The sequence below is a fragment of the Muscardinus avellanarius genome, assembly GCF_963383645.1.
Source record: "Muscardinus avellanarius genome assembly, chromosome: 9".
Lineage (NCBI taxonomy): Eukaryota > Metazoa > Chordata > Mammalia > Rodentia > Gliridae > Muscardinus > Muscardinus avellanarius.
The window spans coordinates 48,683,828-48,710,797 of record NC_137795.1 but is presented as its reverse complement, the minus strand read 5'-3'; the positions used below and the strand labels follow the sequence as shown (position 1 = coordinate 48,710,797).

Below are 26,970 nucleotides of genomic sequence, written 5' to 3'. Positions count from 1 at the left end.
TGCTCAGAACATTTCTTTTCCCAAAGTGTTTAATCCTTTGTACAAAAAAGTCTCCTAGCACGGCATCTGGCACATTGTAGGTACAGTAAAAATATCTCTAAATAGATGAAGATTTAATGTCCATCATTCTTCACAAACTTCTTGATATCTCAATTCTCATCGAATATGACATGCAACTTAAACTTGAAAACAAATAATGCTATTTATTACACATTTTGTAAAAGGTCCAACAGTGCATAATATATAACCTTGTTTACTTAAGGATTTTATTAGTAACAAGCCTAAACTGTCTTCATCTACTCACTCGCAATTAACATCTACTCTCCACACTCAGAGCGTTTTGTATTTTATTCTAGTTTACGCTTCCTCCTGGTGTTTCCCTACAATGTCTGCCCTCCCTTTCACTTCCCAGACGCTCCTGCACTTCCTTTTCTCTACCCCTCAGCTAAGTCCGGGGTTTGACGCGTGGCTCTAGGCACAGAAGTCCGTGCCCGTAACCCCAGCATTTGGGAGGCTGAGATAAGAGGATCTCGGTTTGCAGCCAGCAGGAGCTTGGTGAGACCCTATTTCAAAAAAATTAAAAAGGGCTTGGGGTGTAACTTGGAAGTAGAATGTCCTTGGGGTTCGATCACCAGTGCCAAAGACTTAACAAATAGCACAAGAATTATTCACAGGAAATAGAAGGGAGGAGCCAAATGGCTCTGTGAAAAGCAAAGCGCCCCAAAGCTTAGGCAAGATAGTACGGTATTTTGATTTGGCCTCATGGCATGAAGACAAAAATGATTTTATGGCTTCAAGTCTTGGAAAAGTCCAACATCTGACACACTGACACTCGACAAGGCCACTTCAGATCAGTGCTACTTTACACAGCACGTACACATGCAGCAGAAATTTGAATTTGAGGTGACAGCTGTAGTTTATATTAACCCTAGATATGTTTCGGCATCTAACTGAGGCCTAGTTGAGTGTGTTGGTACAGCCTCTTTGGAAAATAATTTGAGGGGTTTTAATAAACATAAATATAAACCTAGACCATGACTCAACCCCACTCTTAGGTACATACCACAATAAATATATTCGTAAGCCGGGCGTGGTGGCGCACGCTTGTAATCCCAGCATTCGGGAGGCTGAGACCTGAAGGATCGCAGTTCGCAGACAGCCCCAGCTACTTAGAGAGGCTCTCTGCAACTGAGTGAGACCCTCTTTCAAAATAAAGAATGAAAAATAGGGCAGGGGGTGTAGCTCAAAGGTCGAATGCCCCTGGGTTCCATCCCCAGACCCGCAAAAATAAATAAATAAATAAATAAAATAAATAAATAAATTCATAAGAACAAAGTTTGTATGAGAATATCAGGAGACTATGCAACAATAAAGAAAGAAAACTACTGCCATACACAGTGCTACTAATGAATCTTATAGACGTAATGAGCAAAATACAGACCAGAAGCATACGGTATGATTCTATTTCCATGCTGTTTAAGAGGCAAACTAGCATATGGTGATATGTCACCAACTGAGGGGTCCCAGGGAGACCTCTGGTTGCTAAAAATGTATCTTGGGCTAACAGCAAGATACATTTTTATTATGGTGGGAGAAAAGATAAATTTGAGAGGTATTTAAGTCCCCAGCTGACAAAGAAAACACAGGAGAATTAGGATTTGGAGAAGAATGACAAAATCATTTCTTAGTATGTTGGTTGTAAGCATATATAAAAATTCACTGAGCTGTAGAGTTAATATTTGTGAGCTTCAGTGCAGATATATTGAACCTTAACAAAAGTGTAAAATAGAAAATGGGATGGGATTACACTTTCAACAAGTCTCCCAAGTGCCGGGCTTCTTAGTCAGTGATGGGTGAGTTGTGGAGCAAGTGTTTGGCATTAACCCATACAGTTAATGCTTCCCATTAATGGGAAGTATGGGGCTTAGTTCTCATGCATCTTTTTGAATATTCATCCAAAAGAATGAGTTAATACAATGTGGTTCCTCCCCTACTGTTCGATGGGATCTTAGTATCAGCGATGAACTCTAATTTTGGGGGGTGCAACATCTCATGAGAAGATATTTTTAAAATATCTGTAAGTGACTAAGTACCAAGTGATGGTCACAGCCTACAAGTGCTTCAAGAATCAGGAGATTGGAGAAATCCCTATGAGCTGAGCACTCAAATTTCCTGAAGGACATGAGAATTCAGCCGGATTCTGAAAGATTGGGGACAGATGCAAGGATTGCCAAGTGTGGTCTATGCAAGAATTTCATTTGGCTTGTTAGTTTGAATGGCAGTCTTCTAAGAAGCAACATGACTATGCAGGTTTGTGGATAGCTCTGATCGTACATCATATATTTTAATATACACCAGTTTCCTTAAGGCATCTGAGTTTATTACTTCAAAATCTGAGAGTCACCTATGAGGGGAACAACAAACTGTGCCTAAGTGAGTAACTATATTTTAAAAGTTTGGGTTCAAATTGCTGAGGGCTGTGTGTGCCACAGCAAACGCATTCTTCAGGCAACACTGGATGACAGCACGACATCCATACTTTGCAACTCAGGAGTGCCAGGTCACCCATGCAACCGGCATGAGTAACAGTAAACACTGGACTCTGTTCTGGTTCTTTCAATGCAACGCCAAACATCTGACCCCTTGGGAGGGGATTCCTGACAGCATCCATACAGCTGCCATCTCAACTCTTGCTATTCTGCAAAGAATTAGCATCTGTTCTAATGACTAAAGGGAGACAACATTATATAAAAGAGGTTAAACACTCTAAGGCCCTCTATGAATCTTGGAAATGTTTAAAGAATTAGAAAGTAAGATGGGCATGGTAGCGCACGCTTGTAATCCCAGTGCTTGGGAGGCTGAGACAAGAGGATCGTGGTTCACGGACAGCCTCAGCTACTTAGTGAGGCCCTCTACAACTGAGTGAGACCTGGTTTCAAAATAAAGAATAAAAATTAGGGCTGGGGGTATCGTTCAGAGGTAGAATGCCCCTGGGTTCCATCCCCAGTACGGCAAAAAAAGAAAAGAGAAAGAAAGAAAGAAAGAAAGAAAGAAAGAAAGAAAGAAAGAAAGAAAGAAAGAAAAGCTACAGGTGCCAATTCTGAACTTAGTTCTTATTTGTTTTGCAGTACTGGGGACTGAACTCAGAGTCTTACACATGTGTCTGGCAAATACTATAGCACTGAACACCCTCAGCCACTTAGTGGTGTTTATTATGCAAATAAAGTTGTTTAATGTCAACAATTGTTCTCTAAGATTTCACAGCTTTCAGGAGCAGTTCTCATGCTGTAAATTGCCAATGCTGACACCATCACAAGTGTAGGTAAGACATTTCTTTGATGCTGTAATTGAAATCTCTTTTGTATCCACTTGATCAGATCCAGTGATAACTATAACTGTAAATAACTATAATTTGATAATTTGTGTGCATGTGTATTGAAAATTTTTTTGAAATAAGTTATTAGATTGAATATAAATATGCACAAGTATCCTAAATTCTCCTTGGATTTTCAAAACAAACCTTTTGTGCTTCATCTTTGGCTTAAAAAAAACAACTGGGTAGCCAGGTGTGTGGTGCACGCTTGTAACCTCGTGCTTGGGAGGCGGAGACAGGAGGATCGCACAGGTTTGAAGCCAGCCTCCCTGGCTTAAGAGACCCTGTTTCCAAATAAAAAAAATAGGTCTGGGAGTGTAGTCAGGAGGTAGAAGGGTTCCATTCCCAGTACCACCAAAAAAACAAAAACAAAAAACAACTGGGTGTAGTTTTACTGTTAGCATAGCACAGCGATTTTGCTAGGAACAAACTCAGGGTTGTGATTTTGTTTCTTATTTTTTCCTAATTGGTCTGAGGGATCTTCTTAGAGCATCCATCAGGCCAGACAGGCACCGTGTAGGAGAGTCCTGGCTTGGGGATGAGGTGGAGTATGGACGTTAGGCATGGGCATGTCAGTTAGGTGAGACAGTAAGAACTACAAAACAGAAGAAATGTATTACTTACATATTCCAAAGAAGTTAGGGGTGCCAATGGAGGACGCCAATGAGAAGCCTGGAGGAAACTTCAGGCTCAACCAACTAGTATGAGCACGAGAGAAGATCTGCGCATGACTTTATTAAGGTCCATGGGCACTATCCTCCATTTCCCCGCATGGAATTGGCTGGTTTAAGGGGGACAGGTGCGAAGGGGCAGGGTCTTATTTATAAGATTCTGGTGTTGACCATTAAGTTTATCATAGCAGCTGTGGGCTGTGTTGAGTTTGGGACCAGGGGAACAAGGAAACAATTGGCTGTTATCTCAAACAAGCACACACAGACAGAACGTTTTAACAAGATTAAAGTGAATACCTGGGCTTTAAACAACTTTATTATTCCTATTTTCTTTTTTGAAATTAATAAAGTGAATACCTGGGCTTTAAACAACGTTATTATTCCTATTTTCTTGTTTGAAATTAATAAGGACCTAATGGGAGATACCTGAGATGCAAACACACTGCCACTGAGCCACATCCCCAGCCCGGACATATTTTGTTGTTGTCTTGTGAAATGGGGTCTCACCATGTGGCTCAGGCAGGTCTCAAGCCCCTGGGCTTGACAGATCTTCCTACCTCAGCTTCCTGTGTCCTGGGACTACAGGTGTATGTTACCATGTCTGGCAGTGTGTTTGCCTCGCATGTGCATGCTAGGTTTGATCCCCAGCATTGAAAAAAGTAATATATTTGTAGATAGAATCATGGAATTAGAAAAAAAAAAAACCACCATTTGGCAAGAATCATCAATAGATGCCAAACTAGTAGGTGAAAATTTGGGGAGAAGTAAGGCACATATATAGTCTCAGGTATCTCCCATTAGGCCCTTATTAATTTCAAACAAGAAAATAGGAATAATAGAGGAAAAACCTGGAGGTTACCACCTTAATCAGTGAGAAAGCTAGTAAACACTAGTAACAGCATAAGTCAGTATCATGTTCTGATATATATGAGAACATAACATTATGTCTGATATTCTGCCAAAAATACATAACTCGAATATAATGAGAAAGACAGATGCAAACTGAAAGAAATTCTACAAAATAACTGTCTTCAACAGCATCAATATTATAATAAAATTAAACTGGGCATGGTAGCACATACTTGTAATCTCAGTACTTGGGAGGTAGAGACAGGAGGATGGCAGGTTCGAGGCCAGCCTGAACAACTTAGTGAGAACCTATTTTAAAATAAAAACTACAACAGGGCTAGGGTATATAACTCAGAGGCAGAACCCCCCTTGGAGGAGCTGTCCCAAATTGAAGAAGACTAAAGAGGCAACTATTGCATGCAATGTGTATTCTAGGAGTAGTTTTTGCTTTATAGAACATTGTTAGCTGGGATGATGGCACATGCTTGTAATCCCAGTACATGGGAGGCTGAGACAGGAGGTTCACAGGTTGGCACCCAGTCTCAGATACTTAGTGAGGCCTTCTGAAACTTAGTGAGACCGTGTTTCAAAATAAAGAATTAAAAAAATAGGGCTGAGGGTATAGCTTGGAGGTAGAATGCCTCTGGGTTCAATTCACAGGACCACAGACACAAAAAATGATTTAGTGATTGTGTATGTGTGTGTGTGTGTGTGTGTGTGTGTGTGTGTGTTACATAAATTGCTAGTGTTTATTTTTTCTATAGTTCTTTTTATTCTTACATAATTTCAGACATACAAGAAAGTTACAAGAACAGTACAAAGGATTCCCATATACTCAAATTCCCCAGATGTTAACATCTTACTATATTTGCTTTACCGTTTTCTTTCTACTTCCTGTGTCATCTATCCCCCCAAGACAAGGTGTACAACTAAAAGCATCAGTGTGCTCATTTTTAAAATTAACCACAGTGCAATTATATCAGGAAATTAACATGACTACAGTACTGCATTATCTGATCTACAGGCTCTATCAAATCTTGCCAATTGTCTGAACAATGTTCTCTCCCACCCCCGGCACTGGGGATTGGACCAATTTGATTTTATTTCTTATTTGGAAACAGGGTCTGGCTAGATTGATGAGTCTTACTACTATATGCTGAGGCTATTTTCCTGCGATCCTCTAGCCTCAGCCTCCCAAGTACTAGGATTACAAGCATGAGCCACCACGCCCAGCCACTATCATTTTATAAATTATGTCTTTATTGAATTCTCCTCCAGCTTGGTTTTGCCTCTTGGTTTTGGACAAACTCTGTTATTGCTTTAAAGAATTTTTAAGCTCAATTTCACTGTAACCATCAAATGTTTTAGAATTTTGTTATCATTTGGCCCTGGGATGTCCCCCAAAGGCTCGGGTGTCCCCAGTGCTGCGATGTTCAGTGGTGAGACCTTTGGGAAGTAACTGGATCCTGAGAGTGCTAACCTACCAATGGATTAACCCATTAGGACTTCACAGCTGAATGGGGCATTAGGAGGTAGAGCCCAGTTGAAGGAAGTAGGTCACTGGAGGTGTGCCTTTGAAGGGTGTATTTTGTATCTGGACACATTCATTCTCTCTCTCTCTCTCTCTCTCTCTCTCTCTCTCTCTCTCTCTCTCCTTTCCTGCTGCCATGAGGTCACCATGATATTCTGCCTTATCACAAGCCCATAGAGATGGAGCCAGCTGAACATGAACTTAAACCTCTTAAACTGTCAACCAAAATTGATCTTTCCTTCTTTCACGTCTTCACGTCTTTTTTTTTTTTTTTTTTTTTTTGGTGCTGGTGGTGCTGGGGATTAGACCCAGGGGCATTCTACCTCTTAGCTATACTCCTAGCCCTATTTTATTTTATTTTTTATTCTGAAGCAGGGTCTCATGTGAAGGGTCTATGTTGCTGAGACCGGCAGCAATTCTGTGTTCCTCCTGTCTCAGCCTCCTAAGTACTAGAATTATAAGCATGTGCCACCATACCTGGCTCTAATTATTATTATTTAAAAACCTAACTCTCAAGTTGGATGTGATGGTACACACCTATAATTCCAGTACTTGGGAGGCGGAGATAAGAGGATGGCAAATTCAAGGCCAGCCTCAGCAACTTAGTAAGGCCCTCAGCAACTCAGTGCGATCTTGTTTCAAGTTAAAAAATAAAAATGGGAACTTCCGGGAAGATGGCGACCGAGAAAAGCGGGGCTTAAGAGCCCCGCTAACAACCAATCTCCATTACCACAAAACCAGCGCCTTTCATAGCCAGAAAACACCATCACCAGAAAAACAAAAAAAAAACCACCAGGCTCCAGAGAGAAAGCGGACTGAGAACAGAGCTCAGGGCCACAGAGGAGACACACGCGCCCGAGGACGCGGCAGCAGCGCCATACTGCCAGCGGCAGCGGCGAACTCAACGGACGGCTACAGCAAGCCGAGGTGAGCCACTGTGGAACAGCCAGGCGGGATTTCTCCACGCAGAGAGCGTCTAAAGCTCCCAGTGGCCGAGCTCAGCACACGCTGCAGGGATTCAGAGTGGAAATCAAAACCAGAGAAGAAAAAAGACGCCAGCCTCACGGCCGAGGGCGTGGCAGAGGCGCCATATTGCCACCGGCGGCGGCAGCAGCAGTGAATTCACCGAGTCCAGTACAGCTACATCTGCGTACTCAAGAACAGTGAGTCAAATTGCGGGCCACAGAGGAGAAATCCCAGTACTGTACCTCCTGGGACTTGACCCAGTGAGGGAGTGGTGGTGGCAGAGATATCACACCATAGGAGAACGTGCAACCTGGCACCCCCCATAGTTTAAAGCAGCCTCTATCGACTCCCTGGGTCAGAGACTCTGTGATACAACCCAGTAAAGGAGTAGTGGGGTCTGAGATAATACAGACTCGAGATCCAGAGCACCTTAAGTGAAGCCATAGTGACCTAAGGGAAGAACCCAGAGAAAGCACAAACCTCCGAAATCATGGGAAAGAGGAATAACACTGGAGTAATGAATGCGCACAACCCCACAACATCAGAACCCGATAAAACAGAAAATCAGAGATTTCTAGAAGATCAAATCAGGAAAATAACTGTAGAAATAATAGAGGTGCTTCGAAAAGAACTCAGAGAGAGCCAAAAAGAGATAAAGGATGCAATTAATGAAGTAAAGGCCTCAATTCAAAGCACAAACAACCGATTAGAACACATGGAGAACAGAATCTCGCTCTTAGAAGATGAGCAATCCAAAAATGAACGCATAGTTTCTAATCTAGAAAAAAATATCCAACAGCAGGAATCTGACATTGAAGAAATATGGGCCCATCTTAAGAGAACTAACCTAAGAATAATTGGAATAGAGGAGGGAAAAGAAAGTGAAACCAAAGGGATCAACAATCTCTTCAAGGAAGTAATAGCAGAAAATTTTCCAAATATAGAGCAAGAGGTTGATACAAAGGTCCAGGAAACTTATAGAACTCCCTTTAGACAGGATCGGAGAAGAGGATCCCCACGCCACATAATTGTCAAAATGACCAATGTGGAAGCCAAGCAGAGAATCTTAAAGGCAACAAAAACAAAGGGCCAAGTGATATTCAGAGGCAAACCAATTAGAATCACTCCAGACTTCCCAAACCAAGTCATGAGAGCCAGAAGGGCTTGGAGTAACATATTCCAAACTCTAAAAGAAAACAACTTCCAGCCAAAAATTTCCTACCCAGCAAAACTTCCTATCAAATTAGATGGGGAAATAAGAAGCTTCCATGACAAACAGAAACTGAAGGAATTTATGTCTTCAAAACCAGCACTAGAGAAAATACTCAAAGAGATTAACTACAAAGAAGAAATAGGTAACACTCACCAGAACCAGAGAAACAAGAGTTTCCATCCAACAGACAACTAAGATTGGTTATCTGTGGAGATTCATTATTTATGTTAGTCTTTTACCTATCTCTAAATTGTATTGTTTGCCTTTATTGTTGTTAATTTTTAGGATTTCTAGTTGGAATATTAATATACCTTCAGATATAGCATTTGGAAATATTTTATCCAATTCTATTAGTAACTTTTAACTCTGTTTACATTGTCTTTGGATATACAATATTTTCTTTTATTTTTTAGGGAGTTTGTATATTCTTCTGTTGCCTGTGCCATTGAAATCATATCCAAGAAATCACTGCCAATTTCAATGTTGTGAGGTTTTATGACCCAGATTTTCTTCTAAAAGTTTATAGTCTTAAGATTTATATTTAGGTCTTTTATCTATTTTGAGTTAATACTTGTATGTGGGATTAGGTAAGGGTCCAATTTTATTCTTTTCCATGTAATTATTATTTTTCAACAATATTTAGTTAAAAGATTATTATTTCCACCACCAAATGTTCGTGGAAACCTTGTCAAAAATAACTTGACAATATAGGGAAGAATTTAGCTCTAGGCTTGTATTTAACTCCAATGGTTTATATATCTGCCTTTAGAACAGTATTACACTGTTTCAATTATTGTAGCTTTATATGGTTTGAAATCAGAAAATATATATCTTCTAGCTTTGTTCTTTTTCAAGATCGTTTTGGGTATCTAGAATTCATATTCCATATTAGGATAGATTTTTTTCTGAAAAATAAATATATGAATATATGATAGTTTCACCTAAAAAAAACAGAAAAAAATATGCTCTGGTAAGAAAGAAAGCAAAAAGAAATAATGAAATGTTATCTTTAAGTTATCAAAAGCTTGGTATCAGACAAATGAAACTGTTATGTGAGATTAACATTTTTAATTTTGGATAAATTGCTATAATACTAGATGTCAACCACTAAGCCAAGCATGGGAAGGAGGGATGGGGAGGGAATGGGGTGGGGATCGGGTAGGGGCTGACTGGGCGATGTGTGCATGTATGTCTACAAAAGTTTGTATCCCACTATGATGTATGAATACAGTGCACCAATAAAATAAAAAAAAATAAAAAAATAAAAAAAATAAAAAATAAAAAATAAAAAATAAAAAATAAAAATGGTTGAAATATAGCTTGGAGGTAGATCACCCTGGCTTCAATCCTCCGTACCACAAAACAACAATCACAACATCTCTCCTCATATATGGGTATTTCATTTTCCTTTTTAAAAATAGACAATGAGTACATATAATTCATCATATTCCATTTTTGCCTCTTTATGGGTAGAAAAGAGCAGGTTTTTGCATTGTACTTCAGTAACTATATTTAATTAGGTAAATTAATTAATGATAAAACCTTTTTATCAGTATATATGACATGATTTTTAATCTTCATTTTATGAAAGTAAATTTAGTATATATAATAACAAAAGAAATCTTTTTAATTTGATGTACCAACCCATGAAATGTACTTAGCCAACTACATATTGAAAATATTTATTATGCCTTAAAAAAATATCATATCCTATACTACTCTGTTAGTACAGAACTACATGATAGGCTCCTGAAAGAAACAGCAGGGCCCATTTTGTTGGAATGGATTTTAAATTGTATGTATCACCTGTAGGATATATGTAATGAAGAATTCTGACGAAGGGCTGGGGGTGTAGCACAAGGCACAGCTATTACCTAACATGTGCAAGGCCCACACACACTCTCACACACACGCGCGCTCTCTCTCTCTCTCGCTCTCTCTCTCTCTCTCTCACACACACACACACACACACACACACACACACACACACACACACAGAATTTTTACAATGATATTGGCTTCATCTGAATTTTCAATTGGACGGTGATTCAGGTTTGTGGCAGTAATAATATACAGAAAGAAGTATACCTCATTCAGACAAATGAAAGCTGGAGTTTCAGATAAATCCACGAAGCGCTCATCTTGAATGTTAATCGTGGGCACGACGGCGTAAGTGAAGTCTTTTTCACCTGTTTCATCTTCCTCCTCTTCCTCTTCTTTTTCTGTGTCTGTGGTACTATCGTCCATTTTTCACAATTCTGAAATAAAATCAGTCCATATTCGGCTATTTAGGGGTAGATTCATTTATAAAGTAAAATTAATGGAAAATAGTAAAAGTATGTAAAACTCGACCAGAAGAAACTTCTTTTTGGTACATTTACTTATACAGAATAATGGAATAAACTCTTCTTCACTGAAACTATAAGTCAGGTAAATTAGCTATAATTTTAAATTTTTTTTTTTTATTTTGAAACAGGGTCTCACTAAGTTGTTCAGAGTGTTGCTAAGTGGTCGAGGCTGGCCTCGACCTGTGCTCCTCTTAGCTCAGCCTCCCAAGTACTGGGATTACAAGTGTGCACCACCACTCTTGGCCAGAAAAGTTAGCTATAATCTTGGTATTATAAAAGTCTGTTTGGGAGGCTGAGAAGGAGGATTGCAATCTCCAGGGCAATGTAAATAACTTGGTGAGAACCTATTTTAAATGAGAACAGCTGGAAGTATAGCTAGGGCTATAGAACACCCCTGGGCTCAACCCCCAGTACCACAATGTAAACAAACAAACAAATAAATAGCTGATCTATTGTCATGATATTCTCTCTCTCTTTTTCTTTCTTTCTTTTCTTACTTTCTTTTTCTTTTTTCAGTGCTGGGGAATCAAATCTATGGCCTCAAATATATTAGCACTCTTATCACTTGGCTACACTCCCAACCTCAGATACTTCCTATTTTTACATTCATATCCATAATCCTCCTTTTATAAAAGTAGGCTACTAATGCGTCAGTTGGAAAATCAAAGATGTATCTAGAACATAAGCTCCATGAAGGGAGAAATTAAATTTCTGAGCTTGCTAAACACTTGAGTAGGTACACGTTTACTATTTTTGAAGAAATAAATAAATATAACCTTCACCTTAATGTATAACATAAAATTAATTCCAATTATTTTGGAAGAATATCAACCACCAGCCAAGCTGCGATCAGGGCCTGAGAAGGGTGGGTGGGCAGAAACAGGCTCTGGAGGAGCCGAGCCCAGGAAAGGAGCAAAGGGCCAGTCCTGTGGAGCAGAGGTTGCGTGGGGCCAGGCTGCAGGCACCTGATCCCTGATCTGGGCAACAGACATTGTGTTCTCCGTTTAAGTGCAAGGGCCAGAAGGATCACAGTGAGAATGCAGGTCAGTATCAGCCTGGATTCCACTTATTAGAGTTAGTGGATGCAAAACTAAAGTCCCGGAGGAGAAAAATCACGTTCTGTGATTGCTATGCACAACTACTATCACTAGCTTTGAAAATTTTTCTTCTCCAGATCATATTGCCAGTCTGCCTACATAATGTGCAGGACCCAGTGACAAAAGAAAAATGTGTGGCTTCTTGTTTAAAAAGCAAGAGGGAAAAAAAGGTGTCAATGAATATTACCAAGGTGTAAAGTACTTCAATATATTTTATTACTCATGAAATGTAGGAGGGTGACAGTAATACATGAATAACAATGCAAACTTAAAACTGCAAGAAATATTTTTGCCGTCATAATTTTAATAGTAAAATAAATGATAATAAGATTATTTCCTGATTGATCAGGAGATTTTCTGGCTCACATTTCTGTGAGTTCATTTATTAGTTCACCAAAGTTCATACTCTTCGCAACTTCATTTTCAGTTGACATAATTGAAAGTGATGTCAGTTGCTCTTGGGAGATACAAGATAACTAATAATTTGGGGCAGTTTTATTTTTGAGAAGATTCTTCCTTCCAGATGCAGCTGCAGCTGGAGCTGTTATGAGAATTTGTAGGCTGTGACAATATTTGGATAAATTCCTGATAAATCATTTCAAATTATAACACCTTGAGCTGAAGAGTCTCATAGAACAATTTATCTAAAAAAAATTAACTTTTATACAAGTCAGTCTCATTACTTTTAAATGTAAATTTATTCAAATCACATTTTAATATTTCCTGTAACATTCTACATAACTTGTCGAGGCTACGCAAAAATATAAAAGTGGGTTTTATGGTATCTACACCAGAGCACTGGCTTATGCACTCTGTTGCTATGTGGTCAATTACAAACAAAAATAAAATTAAGAATGGTCTTCTTTGTTAACTTTTGGTTTATTTAAGCTTCATATGAAAAGTGTTCTTTTCTGTCAAATGCAATTATCTTTAAGTTTAATTTCTGCTGGGCATAGTGGCACACACCTGTAATCCGTGTACTTGTGAGCGGCAACATTAGGATTGCAGGTCTGAGGCTTAGTCTTGGCAACTTAGCAAGACCCTGTTTCAAAATTAAAAAAATAAAATAAAATAAAAAGTATAATAAGACTGGGGTTGTAGCTCGGAGATAGAATGCCCTGGGTTCTATCCTCAGTACCACAAAAATTTTAAGTTTTTCAAATTCGATTACAAGTTTTCAAAACTGGAGAGTTTTAAAAAGCAAAGACTTCTAACTCTTGATACACTTTATTGTAACCTCTCTGTGTTTGCTTTTATTTAGCAATAATTTACTAAAAAAAAAAAAAAAAAAAAAAAGTCTGCACCAGTGCCAGCCATTCGAGTCCTTAAAGTGCAGGCGCCACGTGGACAAGCCTCCCGGCTGCGTCCAGGGCTGACCTCATGCAAGGCCTTGCCTGCCTCCCGAGCCACGCTGGCTGCAGTGTCCTCTATGACTTTCGCTGTCACTGCTTCTTCTGCTCCTACTGCTGTCGTCTTGGGTCATTTTGTCACCAGTTTGGACTTGGCGCCTGGCCCAGCTGCCTGCCTAGCCTGCTCCCGCACACACCAGTGGGCCTGGCTCTACTGCCCAGCACACGCTCAGTTTCCCCAACTGACTTCATTTACAAACCACTAGTTCAAAAACAAAATTATTAAGCATTTTGAAGGGGTGGCACCAGAGCATTAAACCAAGTACCGATGACGGTTCTTTGTTCAACTGTACACACATCTATGAAGCCAGCCTTGTACATGAGCCATGGATTTGTTCCTGTATCAACTGGACCTAAAGATGTTTCTAAAATTGACCCATGAGGTGTCCATTGACCCACTCTCTGTTCTAGTGAGAGAATTGTCTCCATTTCTCCATTGCATGAAAAAATGCCAATCTCATTTTTTTTTTTTTTTGGTACTTGGGATTGAACCCAGGTACATTCTATCTCCAATCCTTGCCCCCCCCCCCTTTTTGAATCAGGGTCTTACTAAGTTGCTGAGAGCCTCACTAAGCTGCAGAGGGCCTAAGTTGCTGAGACTGGCCTCAAACTTGTGATCCTCCTGTCTCAGTCTCCCAAATATTGGTATTTTAGGTGTGCACCACCATGCCCGGCTCATTTTCTGTTCCTTTGATCTCTGAAGTATAGGAATATGCACTCAGCAGAACAGTTTTCTTACACTCGTCCCTTGCCAGAGAAGAGAACCACAGTGGTCACAACTTTAGGTCTGGATCTTCTGTTCAGTGTGCATTCTCTCTCCTGTCTATCTTATTGGATTTGCCTCGCCTTGGTGATATGGGACATCATCCTTTGACATAGAGAGCATTCTGTATTATGAGGCCCGATGGCTTGGTAGTTCCGGCCCTTGAATTTACTAGTCAAGTGGCCACAGGATTAACACTTCATTGAATTTCCTCCTCTCTCCAAAGAGAGTAACAGTCACTCAATTCTCTGTTTTAGAAAGAGGTGCAGATAAAAAAATAACACATCTGGGCTTCTGATACCTATAATTTCCATTCTGATATCTATAATTCTTCACCACAGCCATAATGTATACATATACCAATTTTTCTCCTGCTGTTGCCAGAATACTTCATAGGTGGAGACATATACTTCCATCAGGAAGCACCATATATCTGGTTATCAGCCTTTATGGGAGGTTAGTAGCCACTGATATCCTTTAGCACACATTTGTTTGTTTTCAATACCATAAGGTAGTTTAAGAACTTATTATTAGTAAGGTATTATAACACTTTATATTTGTTAAATAATCACAATTCATTGCCTAAATCTTCAGACACTTAGAAAAGGCTTGGTTCTACATATAAATGTTTTGCTATTAAGCTAAAATATGTATGCTCAATCCTTTTATGGATGTTAAATGTTAATGCATATTCCAGAAAACTATTCCCTCAAAACATTAAGCCATATTCTGTTGTTTTAAATTTTTAGAAATATTTTAAATATATGCAAAAGTAGCAGAGTAATACAATGAATTCTCAATCACTCATCAACCAGCTTGAATATATATTAATTTATGAGAAATTTTATCTTCAAACCTTCCTTACCATCACCACACGTCTAGATTATTTTGAAGTAAAACTTAGACTTAATAATTTACCCTGGCCAAGCATGGTGGCATATGCCTCTAATTCCAATACTTAGGAGACTGAGACAGGAGGATTGCAGGTTCAAGGCCAACCTCAGCAACTTAGTGAGACCCTATTCCAAAATAAAAAAATAAAAAGGAGCTGAAAGTGTATCTCAGAGGTAGAATGCCCCTTGGTTCAATTCTCAGTACCAATGATGATGATTTATCCTGAGGAATTCTATAGCAATATACAGGGATAGACCTCGTTCTTTTTTTATAACTAGGTGTAAGAATACCCCAATTCCCCATATAAACATGTGAAATGCTTCCAGTTTTCTGATATTATAAAAATGTTGCAAAGTTTAGTACATCTATTTATTATAAAACATATTTTAAGATTCCTGAAATCTTTATAATTAAGATGTCATTAACTTTATTTGTGTGGGAGTACTGGATTGAACCCAGAGACATGCTACCTATGAGCTACCCTCCCCCAGCCCTTTTTATTATTTGTTTTGAATCAGGATCTCTCTAAGTTGCTGAGGCTGGTCTTGAACCTGAGAGCCTCCCAAGTAATGGGATTACAGCCGTTTGCCTTTTGTTGCCAGCAAGATGGTATTAACTTTAGCAACTAAGGTTGAGGCAGTCTTCTCACAGCATGGCACAGCTTATGTGGGCAACAAGAAGGGTACAATACTGAATTTGGACAAATTTCTGTTTGCTGAATTTTTCAGTCATTATGATCTTGAAACAGTCTTTAGAGCAGATAAAAGATTTCTCATAGGAAAGCAACTAAAAAACACTATAAGAGTGCTGATAGATATTTTCAGACAAACTTCAACCCTTAGAGTAAAATGTGTAGACATAAATTTAAGTAAAGAGCGAAAGATCTGTATAATGAAAGATCTGTATAATGAAAGCTATAGAATAGTAATTAGACATAAATAGAAATAAATCTTATGTCCATATATTAGAAGAATTAATATTGTTAACATGTCCATACTACTCAAAGCAATCTATACATTCAATTCAATCCCTGTCAAAATTCCAATGGCATTTTTCATAGAAATAGAAAAAAAATCCTAAAATTTACAAAAGACTCTGATAACCAAAGCAATCCTATGCAAGAACAAAGCTCAGTGTCTAATACTTCCCGATTTTAAGTTAAAGTACAAAGCTATTGACATCAAAACAGCATGGTACTGTCATTAAAAAAAAAAAATAGACCAAAGAAACAGATCAGATAGCTCCGAAATGAAACCAATCTTCAACAAGGGCACTGAGAATTCAAAATGGGAAAGAATAGTCTTGTTGATAAATGGTGTTGCAGAAACTGAATATCCACATGCAAGAGAACAGAATTACACCCATACTTCATACCATTTGTAAAAATTAACTCAAGTGGGCGAGGTGGCACATGTTTGTAAACCCAGCAACTTGGGAGGATGAGACAGTAAGATTGCAAGTTCAAGGCCGGCATGTGGTAACTTAGTGAGGCACTGTCTCAAAACAAAAAACCAAAAAGGAATTGGGATATGGCTTAGTAGTAAAGTGCCTCTGGGTTCAATTCCCAGTACCCCAAATAATAACCCAAGATGATTAAATTAAAAAAGAAAAAAAACTGGAAAAAGAAACAAAAACCAGCAACAGCAAAAAATAGATTAAGATTTAAATGTAAGATCTCAAAAGATAAAACTGGAAGAGAATTGGGGGGAGCTTCTGGATGCTGCCCTTGGCAATGAGTTTTTTTTATCACACACCAAAGTACAAGCAACAACAGAAAAAATATAAGTGGGCTTACATCATACTAAAAAGCTTCTGCACAGTGAAGGAAATGATCAACAAAATGAGAAGGCAGGTTGTGAAATGAGAGGGAATATCCGTAAGCCATATAAGGCATCAGTATCTAAATATGCAAGAAACTCATACGGCTGAATAACAAAAAACAAAACTACAAACAGGATTGAAAGTAGGTAAAGGACCCCAGTAGATGTTCTTCTACAAACATGGAAATGATCGGCAAATACGTGGTGCTCAACATCACTAATCACCAGGGAAATGCAAATAAATGCCACAGTGAGGTATCACTTCACACCTGTTATGATGGACATTTAAACAATCAAAAGAAATTAACAAATATTGAAGAGGATACAAATGAAGGAAAGGGAATCCCTGTACTCTGTGGGTAGGGATGTAAATTGTTGAAGCCATTATGGAAAACACATGGAGATCCTGAAAACACTAAAACAGAACCACCTTCTGAACCAGCACTCCTACTTCTGGGTATACAGCCACAAGAACTAAAACTGAGATCCTGAAGATTTATCGGTACTCCTACGTTCACTGCAGCACTATCCACAAGAGCCAAGTTATACAGTCAACCCAGTGTCTTAATAGATAAATGATAAAGAACGAGACGTGTATTTACACAATGGATACTACTCAGCCTTTAGAGATAAGGAAATCCTGCCATTTATAGCATCCTAGATTAATCAGAGAACATTAAGTGAAATAAACTGAATACAGAAATATATTGTAACATCTCATATAGAACCTAAAATAGTCAAACTCATAGAAATTCTCATAGAGAGTAGGATACCAGGGACTATGGGGAGGGGAAATTGGGAGGTGATGGTTAAAGAGTACGAAGTCAGCCGGGCGTGGTGGCGCACGCTTGTAATCCCCGCGCTTGGGAGGCAGAGACAGGAGGATCGCGCAGGTTCCAAGCCAGCCGCGCGCGCTGGCTTAGGAGACCCTGTTTCCAAATAAAAATGGAAAAATAGGTCTGGGAGTGTAGCCCGGATGTAGAAGGGCTTCCAGGAACCCCAGGACCACTAAAAAAAAAAAAAAAAAAAAAAGTACGAAGTTACTGTTAGGTAAGCTAAATAAGTTCTGGAAATCAACTATATAGCATAGCACCCATAGCTAACAATTCTCCATTGTATACTTAAAATTCAGCATTTTATATGTCAATCATACATCAATGAGTGGTTAGAGTTTCGGGAAAAAAAGAGTAAATGTAAGTGGGAAAGTAAGAAAATAAAATAGATACAAATACAAAAGTCTCATGTGCATCAAAACCTAAAACACTAATTAGGCTAATTAAATAATAAGAAGGAAAAGACTTCAGTGGACAGCACAGTTTAGTGGGTGAAACAATAAATATTTAGGAAGTAGTTAAGATAGGATTATAAAGCCCATTGTATTAATACTGTCATCCTGCAGGCAATTTAATTAATTGACATCTATAAAAACCCCAATGGAATGTAATATATTCTCAGGCCACATTGATATAAACAACACAATGTTTACAAAATACCTTAAATTCTTGATGTATAGCTACATAGCTATCAGGTGTAACAATTCTAGAGACGTATAGACCCAAAATACCTAAGTCAATTAAACAAGTAGGTGGTATTATTATTATTATTATCATTATTATAGTATTAGGAATGGAACCCAGGGGCATTCTACCTCTGAGCTACACTTCCAACTCTATTTTTATTCTTTTATTATGAAACAGGGTCTCACTAAATTGCAAAGGGCCTCACTAAGTAGCCGGGGCTGTCTGCAAACCAAGATCATCCTGTCTCAGCCTCCCAAGTACTGGGATTACAAGCATGCATCATTACACCTGGCTGGTTTTATTGAATTTTTTTAATGGACCAAGAATATACAAGTATGTAAGCAATTTATAATCTAAAGAGAATTCAAGGCAGGGAAATAACTAGTTCTGTCATACAAGGTCAGGTAAAATAACCCCAAAGAGCCAAGCATGGTGGCACACGCCTATAATCCTAGTACTTGGGAGTCTGAGACAGGAGGATCACAAGTTTGAGTCCATCTTCAGCAACTTAGTAAGACTCTTATTTCAAAAAATAAAATAGGGCTGAGGGTGTGATTTGGGAGGTAAAATATCTCTGGGTTCAATCTCTAGTACCAAAAAAAAAAAAGTCCAAAGAAAAAGCAACATTCCTAGGAAGGTAGATAGGACTCAAAGCTATTTGCTGCCTGAAATTTAGCCTTTCCTCACCTCTAGGTCTTGGATGCCATCACACTTTTTACAGAGAGGAGTTCCCTGTGTTGTAAAGATACTGGAGATGAGGAAGAATGGTTTGGAAAGAGTGTGAATTTGGCGGTGAGGGAGCAGTTTGAAGGCTAGGAGCCATCCCCTGTGCTCTGAGTCGAAGAAAGACACTGTGGCGAGGAAAAGCAGACCAGAGCCTCGCTTAAAGGATCCCAGGCAGGGGGACAAGGCAGAAGGTAGTCAAAGAATCGCAGACATAAGTTTAGAAACTCATAACTGAAATAGGTGCCCTCGAGGCGCAGACTGGAGCAGCAGGGTGGCAGTGCACTGCACACCTGTAGGGGGCGCCTTGGCATCGCAAGTTCTGCAGGTCAGCAGCCCCCCCTGGGAGGCTGGATGGTGATGGCCTGGGCCCACGCTAAGCTGAAGGCATCTGAAGGGGACCTGCTCTTATGAGGCCTTCTAGAAAACCCGAAGCTTGGCTGAGCCTTGACACCATATTATATGTATATATGTATAAATGTGTGTGTGTGTGTGTGTGTGTGTGTTTGACACACGGAGAAGCAAAAGGCCAGTAAAGGAGAAAAGAATCGAATATAAAGCTTCAGTCCTAAGGCAGAAGAACAGCAAAAGCCTCAATTCTTCACACTTCCTCTAGGAGTTAAGATAAAAGCCCAAATAGGAAGCTTCACAGAGAAAAATGAAGCAATAGGCATTGCAGGGTCTGCCTTGTTTTGTAAGCCACCACCTTCCTCTTCTTTAAAACTAAACATAGGTGATCATTATTTTATTGAGACTTGGAACTCTTAGACAGTTCCTTGACAGTTCCAAGGAGCATGTGCAAAAAATAACACATGCTCCACAGAACCGGGCAGGACACACAGAGGCTTCCCCGACAGTGAAACAGCAGTCTCTGAGCAGGATGTTGTAAGAAGCCACGCTGTCTTTCAGTATTACGTGTCACCAGACAAACACAAGTTTTCCTCATTTTAGAAATAGCAAGGTGTGATTTAAAAGTCAAACGTAGTACATCTCTCTCCTAGGTCCATATACAATCTGATCACTATTTACAATTTTACTCGTCTAACTGCCCTGGAAACAGGATGCTGTCTTTCTCTCCTCAGTAGCCCACCGCTGTAGAAAGTTAACTATGACCGTTTCTATAGTAACACAGAAACCAAATCACTTAGGGGAAGGGAAAACTCAGGACACTTCTATTTTTTTGTTTCAGTTTCTTAACATAGTTTTAAGAACTTATAAATGTTGAAATAGGGTTACAAAAATGGTGGTCTAAAGTTGATGACAAGTGCCTTTTAACTTGTCTCTGTGATCCCATATACAGTTCATTAAAAGTCTCCATTGTAGGGCATTGTAAGAGCACTCTGGTCTACACTATGACAGGCTCCGAGTATCAGACAGCCAATCTGACAGGAGGCATACATCTGATTCATGTAATGGACAACAGTAATGTCAGATGGCAGATGAAAATTGCTACACTGTATCTAGATCTTTTATTCCATGTGTAATTATAGAAGACTCATTACTATACAAAGATGAATTTAGACTTGAAACAGTTTTTTGAGATATAAATACATGTGTTTAAAAAAGAAAGGGGTAAAAAGTTTTGTCATTCAAAAACTCCACAAAACCAAACCACATTTTTTTTTGTTTCTAAAAAAAAAAAAATCCTCTCAAAAAAGAATACTGAAAAAAAAAACCCTACTACCACTATCAACAGTAACAACAACAACAAAACAATATTCAAGCACACACACAAAAGAAGAAAACTCCTTCAGTAAGTATATACAGATAAAATTTGCCTCATAATTGAAGTGTTTAAAAAACAAGTAAGGCCAGGCATTGTGGCACATGCTTGTAATCTCAGTACTTGGGAGGCTGAGACAGGAGGATTGCACAGGATCGAAACCAGCCTCAGCTACTTAGTGAGGCTCTCAGCAACTGAACGAGACCCTGTTTCCAAATAAAACATAAAATAAGTCTGGGAGTATAACCCAGAGGTAGAAAGACCCTGGGTTCCACCCCAGTACCACAAAAAAAAATTAAGTTTGTACTATTTTTAATAAAGCACACACACGTGCGCGCACACACACACACACACACACACACACACACACACCCCTCTGAGATAAAGCTCCAAATGCATATGTAGCCCTTCAAAGTAAATGTCCCCACATGTTAGATGGTTAAACATTAAACTCTGTGTGAGTCTAGTCAATAAGGAATCTGTTGCTTGCCCAGTCATGGAGAAACCAGGGCTCTGTTGCAGGATGAGCCCCCTCTCTGAGATGGAAGTACACAGAGAGCACCAGGTCTCCTCTCTCCCCTCGAGCCCCCTCTGACCCCTCTCTTCATTCTCTCCTACAACGTCCTGAGCACAGATCCAAGAAAACTTTTCCCTACTCTCTTCAGATTATGTAGTTTCCCCTTTATCAAAAACCCACACAGCCAAAATAAGCTCCACAGTACTCACTTCTGGGTAGATACCACATACAGGGCCATGACAGGGAAGTACCAAACATGTGGCACAACTGTCATAGAAATAGACACGATTCTGTCTCCAGAATACCGTCCTGGCCACCCCTGTCAGCATGAGGGCGTTCCTGCCCACTACCACTCACTGTGCACCCAATAACAGTAGCCTTTATACCGCCCTTTAGAGCGCAATCCCAACATCCATAAGCCACAAAAATTATTTCTATTTTTGTAGACAAGGGAATTGAAAGTATGAGAGCATAAAGGCTATTTCCAAGATCACGCAGCAATAAACGGCAGTATTTATTCATACCATGTCCCCTGGCTCAAATCCCTTACCCTCTTATACATATCTAAGACTCACTTTGTGGTCTTAGCAAAGCCCCTTTCCTCTTCACCTCCACTAACAGAAAACAGGATCGAGGGGACAGGCAGCTGATGACATTCAATTTCTGTTGCTGCCACCAGTACAAGGCTGGGACTCCTTTAGCAAAGAGCAAGCCAATGCAATGTAAACCAATTAAAGACAAATTAATTCCTGTAGGGCAGCGGTTTTGGGGCAGCCCATGATGTGGTAGACTCAGCTGAGTGAAACAATGGACTATAGAATTTGTTGCTATAGTTACACACCAGAGGAAAGCCTTAGCATATACACAGATTGACAAGAGTCGGGTCTTATATCTCTCTGCAATAATTTGCAGTTCTTCTGCAAGCCCCATCAGGCTTTAGAAATTCAGAGTGCCTGAAAGGCCCTACCAGTTCCCTTAATAGTTTCCACATAATTTAGTAGTGAGCAGAAGCTAAGGGTTCCAAATTCTGTAGGAGGTTCGGAATGCCCAAGTAAGTCTAGAGATGATAGTCTTCTGGACGTCAGTAAAGCAGATTCTACATGTTTGGGTGTAATGCAGAATCCTCACACTGAAGACCACTTCTCATGTTTGCTATGAAGATGCATGTTTTTAAAACTCCATTGTCCTGGCTTGAATTTAAAAAATAATACTGAAAGGCATACTTATATTTCAATAGTAGTCGGCCTTCCTTCCTTCCTTCCTTCCTCCCTCTCTCCCTACTTCCCTTCCTTCCTTCCTTTCTCTCCTTCTCTCTTACTCTCTCTCTCTCTTTTTTTTATGGGGCTGGGGATGGAACCCAGAAGAATTCTACCTCCAAGTCACACCCCCCAGCCCTATTTTTTATTCTTTATTTTGAAACAGGGTCTCACTAAGTTGTGAAGGGCCCCACTAAGAAGTTGAGGCTGGCTTTGAATCCAGATCCTCCTGTCTCAACCTCCCAAGTACTGAGATCACAAGCGTGTACCAACACGCCTGACTAGTAGTCGACATCTCTAATTAAGAAATTGCCTTGCAAACCTGCTTCCAATTCCTCTTTCTCTTCCCCATTTTCTGGTTAGTAGAACTATATACCTACATGAGTCTATTTCTATTCCCTTAGCAAGGAACTTCTTGAAATTCAGGTTCTTACTGCTCCCCAGCAGCAGCAGTCAGGCCCCTACCTGTCAAGTCTACCCTTCTCCCACTTCCTCTTCTAGTGGCATTAATTTAGTCTACCTGAATGTAGCATGGCGTCATGGAAGTGACCAGTTTGAAGTTAGTCAGTTTAGCTTTTAACATGACTTCTCCCCTTCCTGTGTGATTTTGGGCAAGATATTCAACATCTAACTGGCTGTTTCCTAAACAGCAAGATGATGTAAAGGTTGTTATGAAGATTAAATGGGATAGTGCTTGCGATTCTCTCTCCAGAGACCAGTTTTAAGAGCCCCCAACAATGCCTCGGATTTTTTTTTGTTTTCATATATAATGTTATTTAAATTAGTTTGGCAGGACACAAACTAACAGAGGTCAGTTTGGAGCTGAAACAAATATTTCAGTAAGCTGGAAAAGATGGTCGGGTCCTCTCCCAGATCCCTCAATGAGGCTTTAGTGAGATCAAAGCAAAACACACTTTGGAATCCTAGTCTTCAAATCCTATGTAAGAAAATTAAATGTAAAATATGAAAGACCTTGGAAGACATTGGGTATTGGAGAAGGAGAATGAGAGCAACACATTTTTTTTTAAGTCTTTAAAAGAATACATGTCAGCTCTGAGTAGGGGCAGAGCGTCCTTAGAGAACAAGTGAAGTTTCCTCCTCCTTTCTCATGTCTACCGTTTCACAGCGTTCCATAGTCTCCTTTTTTGGTTGCATCAGCATTTCCTGTTCTCAGTTTTCCCTGACTCTAGGCAGATCTCCACATTAATCTCTCTCTTCCTAGGTAGCATCCCTTACTCAATTCTTTCCTCTAAAGGCAAAGGTTATAGAGCTAAAAGAATATTTCCCAAGCCAACTGTCCTACCTTTGCACTGAAAGAGGAAATGAAAATGAAAATAAACAAATCTCTGAGTTGGGAAAGAGGAGAAGTGGTGGGGAAAAAAGTTGGTATTGGTCCCTGGGGGACCCAACCTGTCCATCCAGGACAAGTCTTGGGGAATGAAATGGTGGCACTTAGACATTCAAAAGTATCAAGGGGGTGATGCACCTCTTATTGTTTTATATATCAGGGCAAAGAGGGCTATCTAGGCAGAGAGGGCCCCAAAGAGGCCAGAGTGGTGTGGGAGAGATGCCGAGCCTGTTTGGGAGTATTATATCCCAGGAGCCCTTGAAGTTACGGTGTAAAGACACTGCTTCAGGAAGCTTCAAGGGCCATGCAACTGAGAACTAGAAGAATTCAGAGTTCTCAGAAGAGGCCAGCATGGAGCCCTTGTGTGAGAGGCTTATCAATTTTGTTGATCTTTTCTAAGAACCACCTTTTCATATTATTGATTTTCTCAACTGATTTCCTGTTTTCAATTTCAATGATTTCCACTCTCTTAGTTCTTTTTTTTTTTTTCAGCTTACTTTGTATTTAACTTGCTCTTCTTTTTTTAGTTTCCTGAAGAAGAAACTTAACTTGAAATCTTTCCCTTTTTTCCCAATATATGCATTGAGGACTAAAAATTTCCTTCTAAGAACTGCTTTGCTAAATCTCAGAGATTTTGGTAGCTTCTGTTATCATTTTTATTGATTTCAAATTATTTTTAAATACTTCAGATTTCTTTTTTGGCCCATGTTTATTTAGAAATACGTTGTTTAATTTTCATGTATTTTGAGATTTTCCAGTTTTCTTTTTGTTTTTAGTTTCTAGTTTAATTCCATCATGGTTCAAGAGCAGTCATTGTAAGATATCTATTTTAAACTTGTTAAAATGTGTTTTATGGCCCAGAATGTAGTCTATCTTGATAAATGTCCCACAAGAGTTTGAGAAGAATATCTATTCAGTGGCTGTTGAAAGAAGTAGTCTATAGAGACAAGTGGTGGCACACATTTGTGATCCCAGTAGTTGGGAGGCTGAGACAGAAGGATCGCAGGTTTGTGGCCAGCCTCAGCTACTACTTAGCGAGGCCCTTCACAACTTAGTGAAACCCTGTTCAAAATAAAGAATGAAAAATAGGGTTGGAGGTGTAGCTCAGAAGTAGAATGCCCCTGGGTTTCATCCCCAGTAACCATAAGAAGAGTAGTCTATAGTACTTCTATGCTAATACCATACTGCAATAGTCCATTATATCCTGCTGATGGACAGTGGTGTTGAATTCAATTTTGTCATATAGATTTTATGCCTGCTGAATCTGTCTATTTCAAGGGGGTATTAAACTCTCCAAATATGATAATAGATTCCAGTATTTTCCCTTGCAGATTTCTATTAGTTTTGGCTTAACCTAGCTTGATTCTACGCACCTATGTTAGGTGTACACACATTAAGGACTGTTTTGTCTCCTTACAGAATGGACCCCTGTATTATTATATAATAATCTTCTTTATCCGTGATAACTTTTCTTGCTTTGAAATTTGTCTGAAATTAATATATGTATTTTTCTTTTTAATATTACATTAGCATGGCATATTTTCTCCAACCATTTACTTTTTAAATTTTTCTTGTATAAGAGATTGAACCCAGGGGAATTCTACCTCTGAGCTATACCCTCAGCTCTTTTTATCTTTTTATTTTGAAACAGAGCCTTGCTAAATTGCCGAGAGTCTCGCTAAGCTGATGAGCCTGGTCTGGAGCCTACAGTCCTCCTGTTTCAGCCTCCCAGGTACTAGAATTACAGGTATATGCCACCATGCATGGATCACTTACTTTTATGTGTATCCTTATATTAAAAATGGGTTTCTAGGAGGGAACCTATATTTGAATCTTGCTGTTCACAATTATCTGTCTTTTCTTTTCTTTTTATTTTTTTTTCTTGGTGGTACTGAGGGTGGAACCCAGGGGCTTTCTACCTCCAGGCTATACTCCCAGACCTATTTTATATTTTATTTGGAAACAGGGTCTCACTAAGTTTCTGAGAGCCTCACTAAGTAGCTGAGGCTGGCTTTGAACCTGCGCGATCCTCCTGTCTCAGCCTCCCAAGTGCAGGGATTACAAGCGTGCGCCACCACGCCCGGCCAATTATCTTTTAATTGATATGTTTAGAAAACTGCTATTCAAAATTACTATTGATATATTTAATTAATATCCACAATATTGGTTACTATTTTCTATTAATTGCTCCTATTCTATGTTCTCTTTTTGGTGGTACTAGGGATTGAACCCCAGACCTATTTTTTATTCTTTATTTTGAAACAAGGTCTCACTAAGTTGCAATGGGCCTCACTAAATAGCTGAGGCTGGCTGCGAACTGAGATCCTCTTTTCTCAGCCTCCCGAATGCTAGATTACAAGCATGTGCCAATACACCTGGCTTCTATCTCCTCCTCCTCCTCCTCCTCCTCCTCCTCCTTCTCCTCCTCCTCCTTCTCTTCTTCTTCTCTCTTTTTTTTTTTTTTTCAGTATTGGGATGAAACCCAGAAACATTCTACCTCCAAGCTACAACCCCAGCCCTATTTTTTTCTTCTTTATTTTGAAGAAGGCCCTCACTAAGTAGCTGAGGCTGTCCTTGAACCTGGATCCTCCTGTCTCAACCTCCCAAATGCTGGGATTACAAATGTGCGCCAGCCACCACGCCCGGCTATTGTGTTCTTATTTTTATCTTCTAAATTTTTTCAGCTTTTCTTTGGCTTTACCTGAGCATTTATTTTATATGGCCATTTTTCTCCTTTCTTAATGTATTGGTTATATTTCTTCTTTTATAACTTTCTTTTAGTGACTGCCATAGATTTTACAATATAAACTTCCAACTAACCCACCTTTCTTTCTTTCTTTCTTTCTTTCTTTCTTTCTTTCTTTCTTTCTTTCTTTCTTTCTTTCTTTTGGTGGTACTGGAGTTCCTGGAAGCCCTTCTACCTCCGGGCTACACTCCCAGACCTATTTT

General features: G+C 39.4%; 1 protein-coding gene across 1 annotated transcript in view; it reads right to left on the bottom strand.

The window, feature by feature from the left end:
* Positions 1 to 10,850, bottom strand: part of CCDC146 (coiled-coil domain containing 146) — a gene marked incomplete at both ends in the record, with an annotated part of 131,363 nt that extends 120,513 nt beyond the window's left edge. Inside the window, one exon of the mRNA XM_080701051.1 lies at positions 10,692 to 10,850. Within this exon, the coding sequence (XP_080557177.1) occupies positions 10,692 to 10,850 (159 nt within the window). The remainder of the gene's footprint in view (positions 1 to 10,691) is intronic.
* Positions 10,851 to 26,970: the final 16,120 nt, after the last annotated feature.